At 47.3% G+C, this 15,250-nt stretch overlaps 1 protein-coding gene across 1 annotated transcript; it reads right to left on the bottom strand.

Annotated features, from left to right (window-relative positions):
- Positions 1-3,760: 3,760 nt before the first annotated feature.
- On the bottom strand, positions 3,761-13,961 carry DBX1 (developing brain homeobox 1). The gene is made up of 4 exons (XM_078863455.1): positions 13,324-13,961; positions 12,410-12,511; positions 6,203-6,402; positions 3,761-4,122 (listed from the first exon to the last, which is right to left on the bottom strand). The coding sequence occupies exons 1-4, from the start codon at positions 13,817-13,819 to the stop codon at positions 3,763-3,765; spliced, it is 1,158 nt and encodes a 385-aa protein (XP_078719581.1). The 5' UTR covers positions 13,820-13,961; the 3' UTR covers positions 3,761-3,762.
- Between the last annotated feature and the right edge of the window lie 1,289 nt (positions 13,962-15,250).

The following is a 15,250-nucleotide window of genomic DNA, read 5'->3' as shown; positions in this document are numbered from 1 at the left end:
TGGTTATTGTGGAGTGCATTTGGTTTGTCGGGTATGTAAGTCGGGGAGACCCCAGCCACACACTTTGGACGTTTTGGGGATGTCCTGGCTGCGCATCGTTCCTGGTGGCTACTGGTTCGATTACAGATGAGTTACGTGACGTTTGACCCCGACTCCATCACGGATAATGGGAGTTCTACCATCAGCGCTCGCCTCCGGCTAGAACAATGTTCTGGCAATTGCTTTGGCACGCCACATCCATCTCGCCTTATTTTGTCTTCGTGTTACTTTCTTTTATTCATTCTCATTCGAAGAAAGCAGCGTCGGGTTCAATAAATAATTCGTGGATTTGCGTGGATAAGCCGCTACATCAGCGACGGTGCCTCGCGTCAATGATCCCTACGTCCGAAGGCGGCGTAGCAGCATTCCAGAAAATATGGGGTGCGAAAGTGAGCCCCAGAGGTGGGACAAAGTCATTGTTATGCAAGTCCAAGTCAAGTCGCAAGTCATCAAATTCATGACTCGAGTCTGACTCGAGTCCAAGTCACATGACTCGAGTCCACATCTCATAGGTGGGACAAAGTCATTGTTATGCAAGTCCAAGTCGAGTCGCAAGTCATCAAATTCATGACTCGAGTCTGACTCGAGTCCAAGTCACATGACTCGAGTCCACATCTCATAGGTGGGACAAAGTCATTGTTATGCAAGTCCAAGTCGAGTCGCAAGTCATCAAATTCATGACTCGAGTCTGACTCGAGTCCAAGTCACATGACTCGAGTCCACATCTCATAGGTGGGACAAAGTCATTGTTATGCAAGTCCAAGTCGAGTCGCAAGTCATCAAATTCATGACTCGAGTCTGACTCGAGTCCAAGTCACATGACTCGAGTCCACACCTCTGGTGAGCCCTGTCCTTGGCGACGGTGCGCCGATGAGGAATGTCACCCGTGGGGCCACAGACACTCTGTGTCAGCCAGGGGACGTCTTGGTTTGGTTTAAAATCACAGCTTGGATCGGCGAAGTTCGCCAGCCACTTTGTCACGGATAAGAGGAGTTCTGTTGTATAATAATAATTATTATAATTATTCAATTTACCGACTACTGACGCAGTACGGGGCCTCGTGTTCATGCACTTCTACATATTCAAATGTCCCATCATCACCACAGCCGTAAACATCTGTTACTTTCATGCGGGAGTAAAACGTGGACCAAAATATACCCAAGGCTTTTCGTCTAAAATGCTGTGGGTGTCTCTCTTTGCCACGCGATGCTGGGGGTGTTCAGACAACCACAGCACCCGCAGTGGCTGAACTCCGCTGCCAGCGGTAGTGTCACTCCCCGCTTCGTGCCGTTTCCGTGAAAGAGGTCGTCCTTATTCTTGGTCCTTTCGGTAACGTCACGTAGAAGGGAAACAATAAAATAATAATAATAATAAAATATTGCTGTGTTTTTTCACACCTGATGATGATTGCTTGTGTTGCAGTCGAAACGTCGTGAGAATTTTATTGTTTTATATTTGTATTATTTTATAGTTTCCCTTCTACGTGACTTTACCGAAAGAGCCAATAATATCAATCCCTGCAGTCACGGAAGCTTTAAATCAAAAGGTAGTCCTTAGCAATTGTCCCGTCTACAGGAATTGTGATTCTTCAATCGAATGCTTCTTCAGCTTAACACAATCATCTTTCCTGCAGATGGAGTATTGTAGAACTTTGTTGTTTTCTTTCATTAACACGTGCCTATGTAAAACCAATATAATGAAGAAGTTCAACACACACACATACATTATCTGGGTACTCTGGCTAAACTTGCTGATGCAGTATCGAACTCAAAACATATTCCTGAGACTCTGAGATACTTTCCTGCTGAAGAAATTGTCATTATAATTATTAGAGACAAAGACTATGCAGAAAGAAGACCATTCTTTGGTCTCTGCCTACCACTCGCAAATGCCCTTTTTATAATCTATGGACATTGACATCATTGAAAAATGGTAAAGATGTCGTCATCATCATCATCACGATCCATGAGCAGATCGCCCGTAAGTGTCCACTGCACATTTCGTCATTTGTTTCCACTTTCCTCTGTCTTGTGCCCAATATTCTCAAGTAGCGGCCACATCTTTCTGGCACCGATCACTTACGATGTTCTTCGTCAAGCCATTCTCCGTTAGGTCTTCCTCTCTTCCCGGTTCCTTCAATGTTTTTTCCGAACCAGTGGGTATGCCCACACGTGCCCTGCTGATGGACCTACTTACTCTGTTACGTACTAATGCATACTGCTGGGTGAGTACAGGTGAGGGGGGACGATTTAAATAAAAACTTACCCCCAATTGTTTCTTGTTCATGTGAAGAAAACAAAGATTTCAATGTGTTTTATTTATATCAAGTGCACGGCCAATGAAGCAATCTTGAATGCAATCACGTGTTCATAAATCAGCAGTAGTTTATTAAAACATTTTAGAAATACCAATACGCAAGGATACTAAAGTTTCTGAAATTTTTAAAACCGTATTCTCTTCCGAAAAAATGTACAATATTAAAAATATGTGCAATCCACGTTTCTCAATACTTACTTTAATAACTTTGTTTTCTACGTGAAAAATAACATCTCGTTCAAAAATATCGGATTCGCATGATAAATACTAGGCGTAAGAGCTCTACAGAATAAAATGAATATGAAAAAGCACCTCATTTTCCCCTTCCTATACAAAACAAACCACACAACACCGGCATGAAGGCAAGTGTTGAACGTATGTACAAGCGATAAAGTTTCAGGCACATGGTATTCTGCAAAATGTACACAACAACAACGCACCCGCTCCCTCAATAAGTCACGTCTCAACCCTTCGCATCGCACGCACCGCACCTCCGATTCGCACGCTTGGCCGCGTGCGGTGCGAAAGAAGTTCAACGTACGTGCACACGCGTGAGCGATGCGAGAAAAAAAAATAAGAGAAGAGTCCAGTGAGCGTGTATCCCTGCTCGAAGGGCCGTCACGTGGCGTTCATCGCCTTTCGTGACCATGAGCCCGAGGCGGATGTCTCGCGTCTCTGCGAGTGGAAGGAATGAGATGAAGAGGTAAGGCAGAAGAAGAGGTGGGGGTGGGGGGCGATGTGGTGCGATCGGACAGTGGTGGGCCGAGGAGCGGAAAGAAAGACGGCGCAGGACCAGGGCAGCGTGGAGAAGGTTGACAAGGAGAGAGGGAGCCCACGTGAGTGGGACGAACGCGTGGAAGAAGAATAAGAAAAAGGGGGGTTCGACCCCGGCAGTGGCACGCGGTCGTGTCAAGCACAGTAGGCGATCGTCAACGTGTAAGCGAAGGTCAAAGGTGCGGCCCTACAAGTTCTTGCTGAAGCCACCGCTGGGAGAAGGGTCTCAACTAAGAGGGCACTTTTGGCCTACTCTTCCACACTCGCCAGATGCCTTGGAAAGGCCTGGAGTGCTCGCAATCTACCCCACACGCAAGCTGCTGATTGACAATCTGAGGTGTACCCATTGATACCGTTCGGAATCATGATCTTGATTTATCCTGGAGGAATCCGATGAACTATAAAGCTCTCTTTCACAGACGTTGGGTGGACCCAGGCAGAGGGTAGGGGGGGGGAGGAGGTGGGCCACGGAGTTTGAATTGCAGCACCAGCGAGTGTGAATTTCTACACCAGGGAGTTTGAATTGTAGCCAAGGGACCCCCCCGGCATGGCAAGTCCAGAGTGCCGACCACAGCAGACACGACAGCATCCCCCCCTCCCCCCCACCACCACCACCTCCAACCGTCCCCGAATTTACAGCACGGAAATTTCGACGTCATCCTCCTCCGAGTCGTCGAACGACGCCGTGAGATGCCGCTCCTCGTGAAACTCCTCGTAGCGGAAGCTCCCGCCGCCGCCGCCGCTGCTGCTGCGGCCGCTGCTGCTGCTGAGCGGCGTCGACGGAGACCGTCGTCCCATTTCATCCGCCGCCATGGCGACGGTGGCCGTGCCACCGGGAGAAACGGCCCCGCGACGGCCCTGCACGTCGCTCAGGTCCGGGTGCGGGTTGCCCTTGGTGGGCAGCGTCTGCTCCCGGCAGCCGCCGGCAGAGAGCAGCTCCCGCTCCTTGGAGTTGCGCCACTTCATGCGCCGGTTTTGGAACCAGATCTTGACCTGCGCGCGGGGGCGGTGTGGAGACGAGCGACGCAAGGGTCATGGTTTGCGAATGAAGCGGAGTTCGTCGGGGGGTTTGTGGGTAACGAGCTGGCACCAAGCGGTGGATACCAGTGGGGGGAGGGGGGACAGTGATTACCACCCGCTCCCCCGGAAATTGGTATGTTTGTTGATGTTTAATCGAGAAAATACGTGGGATTTTTGGTTTTTTTCTTCTTGGTTATTTCGGTAAAGTCACGTAGAAGGGAAGTAATAAAATAATAAAAATAAAACATAATAAAATTATTATTACTTCCCTTCTACGTGACTTTACCGAAAGGACCAATAAGATGAATTCCTGCACTCACGAAAGCTTTAAATCGAAATTTTTGGTTTTGTTTCTATCATTCATTTGTGGCCCTATTTAAAGAAAAGGTTGAAATTGAAATGTTTTACCCATAAACAATATTCGTATGGTCTACTATGAAATTGATTCTACGGCAATGGGCGACATGTCCCTATACCCCTGTCCTAAATTGCCGGTGTACAGAGTGTAAGAACGCAGGCGTCCATCATGAACATCTCGCTGTTTCACTTCGTTCGCACCGTACGCCGCCAACCACGCTCAATCAGAGGTGCCTCTGCATCGCAAGCCCCCAGGGCGCTCACCCTCGCTCCGCACGGCAGCGTCCACAGACAGCGGTGGCTTTCAACCCTCTTTTGGCTACTTGTTGCATTCTAGTTTCAACTGAGTAACCCTCTTTTGCCTGACCCCAAAACAAGGTTCTGAGAAAGAAATTAAATGGGAAAATAAGCATCAATATTTTAATCATAATCAACGTTTTTGGGTTAGATCGCGTTATTTATAAATGTGTCGTAACCCTCCACCACCCGACACGGCCAATCAGTAAAAAAAGTGTCACGTTGACAAAAGACAAATAATTCACTGCTTTAGCCCACCGGTGTGTTGAAGCGTGAAACCACAACATTTACAATTTGAGTACGACGTTTCGCTGGTAATTGCATCCAGCATCATCGAGCAATTCGCCCGATGATGCTGATTGGCCGTGTCGGGTGGTGGAGGGTTACGACACATTTATAAATAACGCGATCTAAACCCAAAAACGTTGATTATGAATAATATTGGTCGCGAAAGCCTACGTGTTAATCAATATGTTAATCAATTATCCATTTTATGAGGTGTCCCAACTAGCTAGGAACTGCAAGCGAATAAAAAAAAGTCAACGGACGATCTCCAATGCACGACATCATTTGTACACGCTTGCTCGTTACTCTAGGAGACCACCTTGTTAACACTCAGTGCGTTTAGAAAGGTGTTTTATATCGTTCTAGGTTACCGTATGGAATTAAATTGTATCATAGTTATTTCATGTTCGCGGATTCATACCTGATTATTCACCAATGACTCTCATGCATGCTATAACTTCACACTAATAAATCATCTCATATACCCCATGGCACATTGCCACGTATTCCCAGGGTCTCCGGTTGAGAACCACTGATCTACAGGGCAAGAGCTCTTTGTGTGCGCAGGCCGGTTAAATCCTCCTGCGGTCGATCGGCAGGTAGATCAGAATCAAAATCTTGATTTAGACTGGAGGAGGAATTTGATGAGCTATTGAACTCTTTTTTCACAGATTCCCAGTATGGGCGGGTCAGCAAGTCGCAATTAGCAACAATACAAACACAATAACAACAACAAAGATAGGAGTGCGAAACAGAGAAAATGGTTCTAGATGTGAAGCTTTCGTGACTGCAAGGATTCAAACTCTTCGGCTTTTTTCGGTAAAGTCACGTAGGTAAAAAAATAAAAATAATTAACTTGTATTTAAGGGCTGGTCTCTTGGAATTTTGTCTCACTTGATGCAGTAATTTTAGCTGTGACGGTCCCACCTGACGACGGAGACTTGTGTTGCCTCCGAAACGTCGTGATTTATTATTTTATTTCTATTACTACTTCTATTACTTCTATTTTTATTTTTTTAAGATAGAGAAAATGTTAATAAAAGTCACGGAACGTGAACAAAAAAAACGCGTCAATTATACGTCAAATCGTCGATGTACGGCAGCTGCGGCTCACCTGCGAGTCTTTGAGGCCGAGCTTAGTGGCGAGCTTGCGTCGGTCGGGCTTGCTGATGTACTTCTGCTTCTGGAACATCTTCTCCAGCGCCTTGCGCTGCACGTCCGAGAAGACGGCGCGACGCAGCATGCCCCGGCGCGGCTTGCCGCGGGCTGCCAGGGCCCACGAGAAAGAGCCGGGCATGGGGATGACGGCCGAGGCTACACAAGGGGGAGGTGGGGTCAGAGGGGGGGGGATGACGACGGTGGATGCGTTAGCGAAGTCACTCACATTTTGGTTTAGTTCAGTTTGGGGTGCCACGGTGGCGAGATGTTAACTACCTCGCCAGGCATACAGGAGGTCGGTAGGCGTCAGAGGCGATCCCGACTCTGACGCATGCTGTATATATTTGGTGGATGCGTTAGCGAAGTCACTCACACTTTGGTTTAGTTCAGTTTGGGGTGCCACGGCGGCGAGGTGTTAACTACCTCGCCAGGCATACAGGAGGTCGGCAGGCGTAAGTGTCGATCCCGACTCTGACGCTTGCTGTATATATTTGCAGTTTGCGGTGTCTCTCTCTCCGTCGTCGCGTGGATTTTTACCCCGGGTCCTCCGGTTTTCCCCTCCACATTTAGAATCGCGCGTTTCGAGTATTTGGCTGCTATGCATTTCCACATGATAAGCCTCTTCAGTGAGCGATCATTTGTGGCCTGGTCGCTTTTGAAAAATAGTTATATAGTTCAGTGGGTCTTACTTGGTAAATAGAAAATCGTATAAAATTGTAGTTGATGATGTCGGACCGAGGTGAGAACTCGAGAGACGGTGGACGAGTCTTATTTGTAAGAGTTTGAAAACTAATTTATTTTAGAACTACTTTTTGTGTTGAGTTTGTTATCCCCCACCACCCTCATCACCGCCGCATCTCCAATTAGCACGGTCGGCTACGAATGGTGCAAAAAAAAGTGCTACGTACATACATACAGACCCGGGTCATCAAAATCACGGGAAGGAATAAAAACAAAACACAGCAAGGAAAATTAAACAAAATCTGAGTTGAACGACCACGCTACAGGGGCGATAGACACATACATACTGCTGCAGCAATAAACATATCAAAGTGAGATCAAATATTTCTTGCCGCATAAGTTGGCTGGGTCAAATCACTTTTAAAACATGCGGAGTAAAACTGCCCTCGAGTGATTTTGCATAATATGAGGAGGGTCAGGTTAGCACAACCGCACTGTAACCCTGGCGACCGAGGTGTGTCATTAGGAAATACAAGGTGGTGCATTGATAGACTTCTAATGACCCTCTTGCGTTCTTGCTCTGCAACTATTTGATTAATTATTGTCGACAGCGATGGCTTCGTGTGTTGCAAAGGAGGGTGTGAAAGGATGTACTGATTTGTATTGAGACTGGTGCGAGATGGGTAAAGGCCTTGACATTCAATCTTGTTTTCGCTGTTATATTTCTTTGCTTCAAGAGCTTGTCGCGTTATATGTTGCTTTAGTGTGGATTTGAAAATCCAAAATGTTAAGTATAAAGAGGACGAATGTTCTTAAAAATGCCATAGGTAACTTCAATTGGGTCTTGCCTATAATATATAATAAATATCATTCGTATATGCATAGGCAGCTTTTATCGATTAAACAGCAATTAGCTTTGGCATTATCGATGTTTAGAGGGGCAGACTTTATTTAACCGTTTCTTCATCACGAATAGGCAAATATCAGTGGTGATTATATCCCCAATTTCAATAAAATTGTACAAAAATTTGGCAAGTATTGCCCGTGCAACATTGACACGCATGTTTCTCTAAAATTATCTCACAGCTTAATAAATGTGTAAATAGTCTTAATCGTGCATTACACCTGCAAGATAATGAATTTAACGTGATTTATTTATAGCAGTTATCGATTTTCATTTTAAAGAGTGCAATCAGTGGAGTTTTCTTGTTTCCCAATTCCATTGACATTTCATTTTAGGTGGCCATGGCTGGTAATGATGATACATATTCCTGTTTCTGCTCTTTGTACCCTATGACTGTCATACGTGTCAATGATTCGCATTGCATCGATGTGTCCTCACCTCAAGTCACCGTCTTTTGTTTAGAACCAAGTGAGAGTTCATTTGAGATTTAAACATAGATATATTGTCATTACATCAAGATAACACAATACAAACTAATATTATAATAGAACAAAAGTTATGCAAAAAACCACGAAGCTCTGTTACGACGGCCAGTGGCCACAACGTTGCCTAATATAAACATATCCATATTCCTTTATTAGGGCAGTGTTATCGACGAATGTGTTATCGGCGAATAATAATATCAGTAATTTTCTATGAAAAAAACATATTATCCATACAGATATCCGCAAATGAGTTTTCTAAGCACTCGTACACCAATCATTTCTAAATGTGAAGCAGAACCAATGCGGTTCCATGTCCGTGGGACATCCACATTTAATCCATAATAGAGGTTTTTGGGGGTTAGATCGCGTAAATATATAAATGTGTCGTTAAACCCGCCACCACCCGACACAGCCAACTAGTAAGGGTTGTCACGTAAACAGAACGTGCCAATTCGTCACAAGTACAGCACACCGGTGTGTTGGAGAGCCAAGCCACAACATTTACAATCTGAGTACGACGTTTCGCCAGTAATTACAACTAGCTTACAAAACAAACCCCTATTTATGGATGATATTGCTCGCGAAAGCCTACGTGGTAAATCCACATTTCACTTGAAAACTCGTTTTATTAAAATTCCCGCACGTTTCACAACCTGCCACCACACCGGCAGCAGCATGAAAACCCCGACATAAGTACACGTCCTTAACACACCGGCAATGCAATGGGTGTTATATTACTCACTAAGTAAAAACTAAATAGACCATAATCATTCACACCTGCTCATTTTAAGCAGGGGGGGTAGGGGGGCAGGTTAAGGACCGGGTCTGTTCCGCTCAAGAAGAAGAAGGAGAAAGGAAAAAAAGAAAACATTTAATCGCGTTTTCTGGATTTTCCTAGTCGGATTATTTGGCACTAAGCCCCCGTGTCAGGGACTTGGGGGACCCTGCACGTTGACTTGTGGGGTGGCGGGGGCTATGCCGAAAACCTCGCGTCGCTACGCATTACCTAAGCCTGCCCTGATGCCCTGAATTGAAACTACTAAGGGCTGCGCGCAAACACCACGGACACACGGGAAGGGATACACACGCCGTTAAAACGACAGGGACCTCGTGCAGACGTAAATCACAGGCGGTGAATTCCCCCGTCTCTGTGTGTGTGTGTGTTGCGCAATGTTGAAGTGGTGAAACGACAGTGTACATTTGATGCGGAGGTAACTGTGGCTGTTGTCGTTGAACTATTCACGTTTATCCGGCAGAGTTTGTTTAGAAACCGGCTCTGAACGAAACTACCACCACAGCTTAGGTCATCGTGGTTGTGCCCGATCTCTGTTGTGTTTTTGGATAGTTGTAAAACGTCGGACATTGTGTGGAATTCACCTGCTGACAAAAAACTAAAACCGCATTGTTCCATCCATCGAGATAAGAGGCCGCTGAATGAAAATGTTGGGTTATTTACATTGACAGTCTACGGAATTTTTTTTAAAAACCGCTGGTAATTTTATGGCATTTCTCTTTGCGTTCCGTAGATTTGGAGACGCTGAACAGCGCATCACAAGCACCGAGGAGCTGTTCGCAGTTGTGCTGCTGTTCGGCTCTCCGATGTGATTGGCGGGCTGTGCCGCGTGCTGTCCGTCACGATGTCCGACGTTTCGCTCCACGTGCTGGGAGATTCTTCGTGCACTAAATGCAGTTCTAAGGGCAGTTTTCGATGTTCCACATTTGTCAGCGCACTGCTACCTTCGTAACACGCAAAGGGCTTTGAGTTGTACGCTACACAGTGCCGAAGGAACAAGGCGTAACCGCAATTGCCATGTGCACGGCATATGTAGGTTGATCCATCTGTAGATACCCCACTGATGTTCACAGTCTTTTTCATCTCACGAGGTCTACGAAGTGTGTGAAAGCGATGGCTTTGTATGTTACAAAGCAGTGATTTACGTCGTTTAAAAAAATGTGTTGAAATTGATGGCAGACGCGTAGAATTTGCTTAAATTAAAAATATTGTTCTAAAGTGTATCCATATAATTGTATGGGTGTATCTCCAACCAGATCGCCTTGTGTATGTGCGTGTGTATTCTTTGGTTTGGACTATTTAGCCGCTATACATTGCCACGTGTGGCCAGGTCGCTCCTGAAAAAAAGAGCTATATAGCTAAGTGGGCCTTACCTGGTAAAATACAAAAATACGAGTTTAGTTTTATATACTGTATAAAGTATACACACATATATATCCTACACACGGAAGGCTGACCGGGCAAGTCTATCTGCCTTACTCTGTGAGGGCTGTTGGATGAGAGGGACGAGGGGCAGTTGATGGGGGATTGGACGTTAACGTCACCGATGCGAACCGGGAGGGAGTGAAGGAGCTTCCCGTGTGGGATATTTCGCTGCGGGCAGCAGCCCAGGCGACACGCGGGGAGGGAGGGAGCGAGCCTCGCTGCGAGCGCGACACGAGAAGAAATCGTGCGACGTAAACACCTACCATACCCCCCCCCCACCATATAAAAAAAACCCCAACCGCTTTTTCAAGAGCCCGTTCCACCCAACCGCGAGTCAACAGAGTGCGTGTCGGCCACTCCAAAGGACCTCGCGGGTCGCGTTTGGCTTGTTAGCGAAAGGTGGAGCGGGTGGCATGAGCGGTTAAGCGCGCTGCGTTTCCGGCCACCCGAGTTCACAATTAAAATGAGAATCTTCTTGGTACTTTCGGTAAAGTCGCGTAGACCTGGTTTTCACCTGAGGACGGCTGCTTGCGTTGTGGCCGAAACGTCGTGAGAATTATTTTATTATGTTTTATTTTTATTATTTTATTACTTCCCTTCTACGTGACTTTACCGAAAGAACCAAGAAGATGAATCCCTGCAGTCACGAAAGCTTGAAATTAAAATGAGAATCTTTATTTATACTGGAGGAATCCGATGAGCTACGAAGCAATTTTTTTTTTTGCACAGACATCCAGTAGTTCGAGTCCCACTCACGGTGAACCCCAGTGACGATTAACTGAACTTATTCTGGGCCTCCCTTAGGTCGACTCAGCCTCAAATGAGCACCTGGTGTGGGGAAACCAAAACGACCGGGCGTGGTGTTGGACAGTCACCCTGTCGCGAGGTGCTCGCTAAAAACGCCTCCCCTAGTAGTCTGTTCAAATGCTGCACGGGGATCTTTGGTGGAGCCGTGGCAGCAGTGGCTGTGAAGCCCTGCGCCACCCAAGTTCAATTCCCGGCCACGGCTGACATCAGATTGCGAGTGATATTGGAACCGGGCCAGCCCCGCACCCGCTCTCTCACCTTCAATCCGCGCCGATTAAAGTGTGATTAAAAATAAACAAACACACATCACCAACGTGGCATGCGGGGGACTTCATCCAGCAGTGGATTGATCATGGCTGGTGATGATGGTTGGTTGATGTTAGTTTGTGTTTGCGTTGAAACTCCTTTGTCGTTTGCGTGCAGATGAGCACGCGTGGTTTGGGTGCCAGAACTTTAAATGCAACTTATTTCCGAACCGAGACGTGGCTTACAATGATAGATCAAATGTGGCAACTGCGTGTTTCAATGGGTGCGCAGGCAGAACTGAAAAGACACATAAGCCAATATCGACGTTTCAGGCAATGAGCCTTCTTCACCGCAGACAGCATGATGATATGATATTAGGAATTAAACTTAAAAAAAAAAATTACTCCTCATAAAAATGAATTTGCCGAGCATCCCGATGCAGGACCCCTCCAAAACAATCAGCGACACTTTCCCTGGATAATTAAAAGGCATTATAAGTAGTGTACTACTACTGCACCGTATTATTACATGCAAAAGCCACACTACCATTACATCGTCCTCATCAGTAATGGTCAATTCACTGCTGGATGAATACCTTCACAAAGCGACCGCAAATGTTTACTTTTGCCTAACGCGTCATTGCCCTGATTTTGTGACCATCTTTATTTAGATATTTTTCCCCCTTAAATAGGTGTCTGACCCTTAGCTGGGTCACCGTAAAAAAACTCAACACATTCGTCCATGACAACGGTGGAATTAAAGGATAAAACTAAATTAGATTCGAATAAGTGACGTTTCGGGCAATTGCCCCGGTGCACATACCTGGGTAATACGCCGACCGAATGAACTGTTGAAAGTGGCCGTCGAAGTATGAGTAGGGAAGTGCCTTGGTGGAGTACTCTTGTATGAAGTGTGTCGAGGGATCTGCAAATGAAAATCGAGCGCGTGATTAATTAACTTCAAGTTAATTAACGTCATCAATTTCAACGGCAACACTGCAGCGCATCCAATGCAGGCAATTTAGAGACGTGGATGCTGCTGTTGTTGTGCCACGTTGCGGAATGATATTCGCGAGCGGTTAATTTCCACCCGTGAAAGGCATCGGTTAAACTTGCAACTCGCACACACACAAACACACGTGCGAAGTTATGGGACAGAGTTTTAAAAAACGCGCACGACAGGATGGGCAGTTATTCGAACAAAAAATATAACATTTACGCACAAACACGCCGACAATATCAGCATCATCGTTGTCTAAATCTTGCAATGCATCGCTGCAATAATCATGACCTTTATTTCGCTGTGCATGCTGCTGTAAACTGAGTTAAGAACGGCGCGAGCGAGACGTTATCTTGTTTTCCGAGCGAACAGACTTACACCCGCGCACGCACGCAGATACACACGCACAAGTACCCGTACACAACCCCACACAAACGCGCTGACCCACGCAAAAACCCACAAGCACACATACACACCAACACACACACAAATACACAAATGCAAACATACACACACGCATGCGCGCGCGCACAACCAGACACAACCATCGCGCAACCACATCCACACACAAAGGCAAAGATTGCCCTATAGCCTCTACAGACTGTTGGGGCAAGTGCTACTGGCGAGCACCTATGAACGACGGGGCTGGGTGACCAGCACCACACTCACACGCACATTGACACGCACCAGATAAGCCGCACCGGCAAACGCCAAAAAAAGAGAGACCCCCATCTCACCTGACTTTGGCGGAGACGACAGGATGGCCCTCATGCCGAACTTGAGCGCGGTAGCAGCGTCGCTCGCCGTGGTCACGGGCATGCACGCCCCAGCCGCCGAGCACAGCGGCTCGGGGGGTAGCAGCCCCGCCGGAGGGGACGCGTTTGGAGGAGGCGCGGGACCTTGTCGCCCGTGCCCGTAGCCCCCTGGGGGACCCCGGTTTATCCTGAGCAGCTCGTCTATGAGAAAGCTTGCCCCAAGCGTGCGCGATGGTTGATGAATGCCCGGCGCTGCCTGATGCTGATGATGATGTTGTTGTTGCGGTTGCTGATGCTGCTGCTGCTGTTGAGACGAGCTGGAGTTGCCAGCCGACACGGGGAATCCCAGTGTCGGCGTGGGCCGGTACACTGCGTGGAGCAGGTGCTGCTGCTGCTGTTGCTGCTGCTGGTGATGCTGCTGCTGCTGGTGGTGGTGGTGGTAGAGCGCTACGTTGGCCAGGGCACTCGGGAACATCATGGGTGTGAAGGTGCTGTCCCCAGGCTGTGTCTGGCTTTTTGCGCAACACAGACACGGAGGAGGACAGGAGTGAGCCAATTGGTGACCGCAGCAGAGAGCTCTGCGCCGTGTTTACAAATCACTTTGGGTGGCTTTTTTTTGCTCTTTATAGGGCTCGGGCCACCTTGCGTGGCTTTACGTGCGCGTGCTTTTGTACAATGCACTTTTTACGAGCCGTGCGCCTTAAACGAGGGAGTTATTTTTTTTTATGCTCCCCATTGGCTGAAATCGATTCACGTGGGTGAATTTCGCTTTGTCGTCCCCCCCGTCCCCCGTCCCCCACAAGAGAGCGGCTGCTTTGAATAACAAAGGTGTCCGTCAGCCCCCAAGGAGGGACGAAGGATTTTTTTTCTCTCTCTCCCTCCCGTCTTCTTTTTTTTTTACGGACCAATGAATTCAGTGATGGGGATGCTGCCCGTGAAGTGAAAGGGAAACTCCACACGTCGTCCTAAGTTTTTTTTTTGAAAGTTATATGCCTAAGATTTTTTTTTTGAGAGGAGGAGGAGGGGGGTGAGAAGAGAGTTTGTGGAGGAGGTGGGTAGGTGGGTGGCGCGCGTGTGCGCGCGCGCGCGCGGGGTGGGAGACAGAGAGAGAGAGCGAGCTAAGGATTTATTGAAGAGTAATCTGTGTTGATTTCGATGTCGTTACACACGCATGTTTTCAGTGGGCTCGCAAAGCGGGGGCAGGCGTAAGGCCGTGCTGCTGGAACCCGAGTCGCAGACGTTACTTCGCGTTCGCTCGTTCGCTTGCTCATCGCAAAGCGAACTCTTCCCGCCAAGCTCGCAGCCGTGCGACAGAGTTATTTATTGCACTGTTGATGCATTTGGCGTGTACAATATATAATGACTAACGACAAAAAGCACTGCCGCCTTTGTAAAGTCCATTACGGAACGAAGGTCTTCCCACGCTGTGTCGGAAGTTGGGGGTTGTTTGATCGATCGTTACCTTCTGCAACCCAAGCTGGGCAATCTATGTTCGCGAAGGGCGTCACTCCGCTGCGGTTCAGAATCACACGGCCACCAATGTTAACCGTGACCGGGGATCGAACCCATCTCGCCAGACTCAAAAGCGCCCACGTGTGCCCAATTAAGTCATTACAGTGCAGCTCTGCTTGAACTGCAGCAGATTCATATTTTTGCGAAACTTTTTTTAAAAGGATAATCGACGCATGACTATGTAATTCTTACGTATGTTATTGTTTTCAACTTGTAACTTCCCGCTCCTGTGCAAATGCCTCCCCCCATTTTCTCCATTCCTTCCTTTCCGTAATGTCCTGTCCCAGTCGTGGCCTCCAAACTCTGTGATCTCGTCTCGCTCCTGCCCTCTCCTCCCTCTGTCTTCCTCTCTTGCTGTCTCGCAGTCTCCACTCCGTTAGTCAACTTTGTTCATCAT

This window comes from Lampetra fluviatilis, chromosome 16 (genome assembly GCF_964198595.1).
Source record: "Lampetra fluviatilis chromosome 16, kcLamFluv1.1, whole genome shotgun sequence".
Classification (NCBI taxonomy): Eukaryota; Metazoa; Chordata; class Hyperoartia; order Petromyzontiformes; family Petromyzontidae; genus Lampetra; species Lampetra fluviatilis.
Note: the sequence above shows the minus strand (reverse complement) of the source record. Positions and strands in the feature narration are given on the sequence as shown.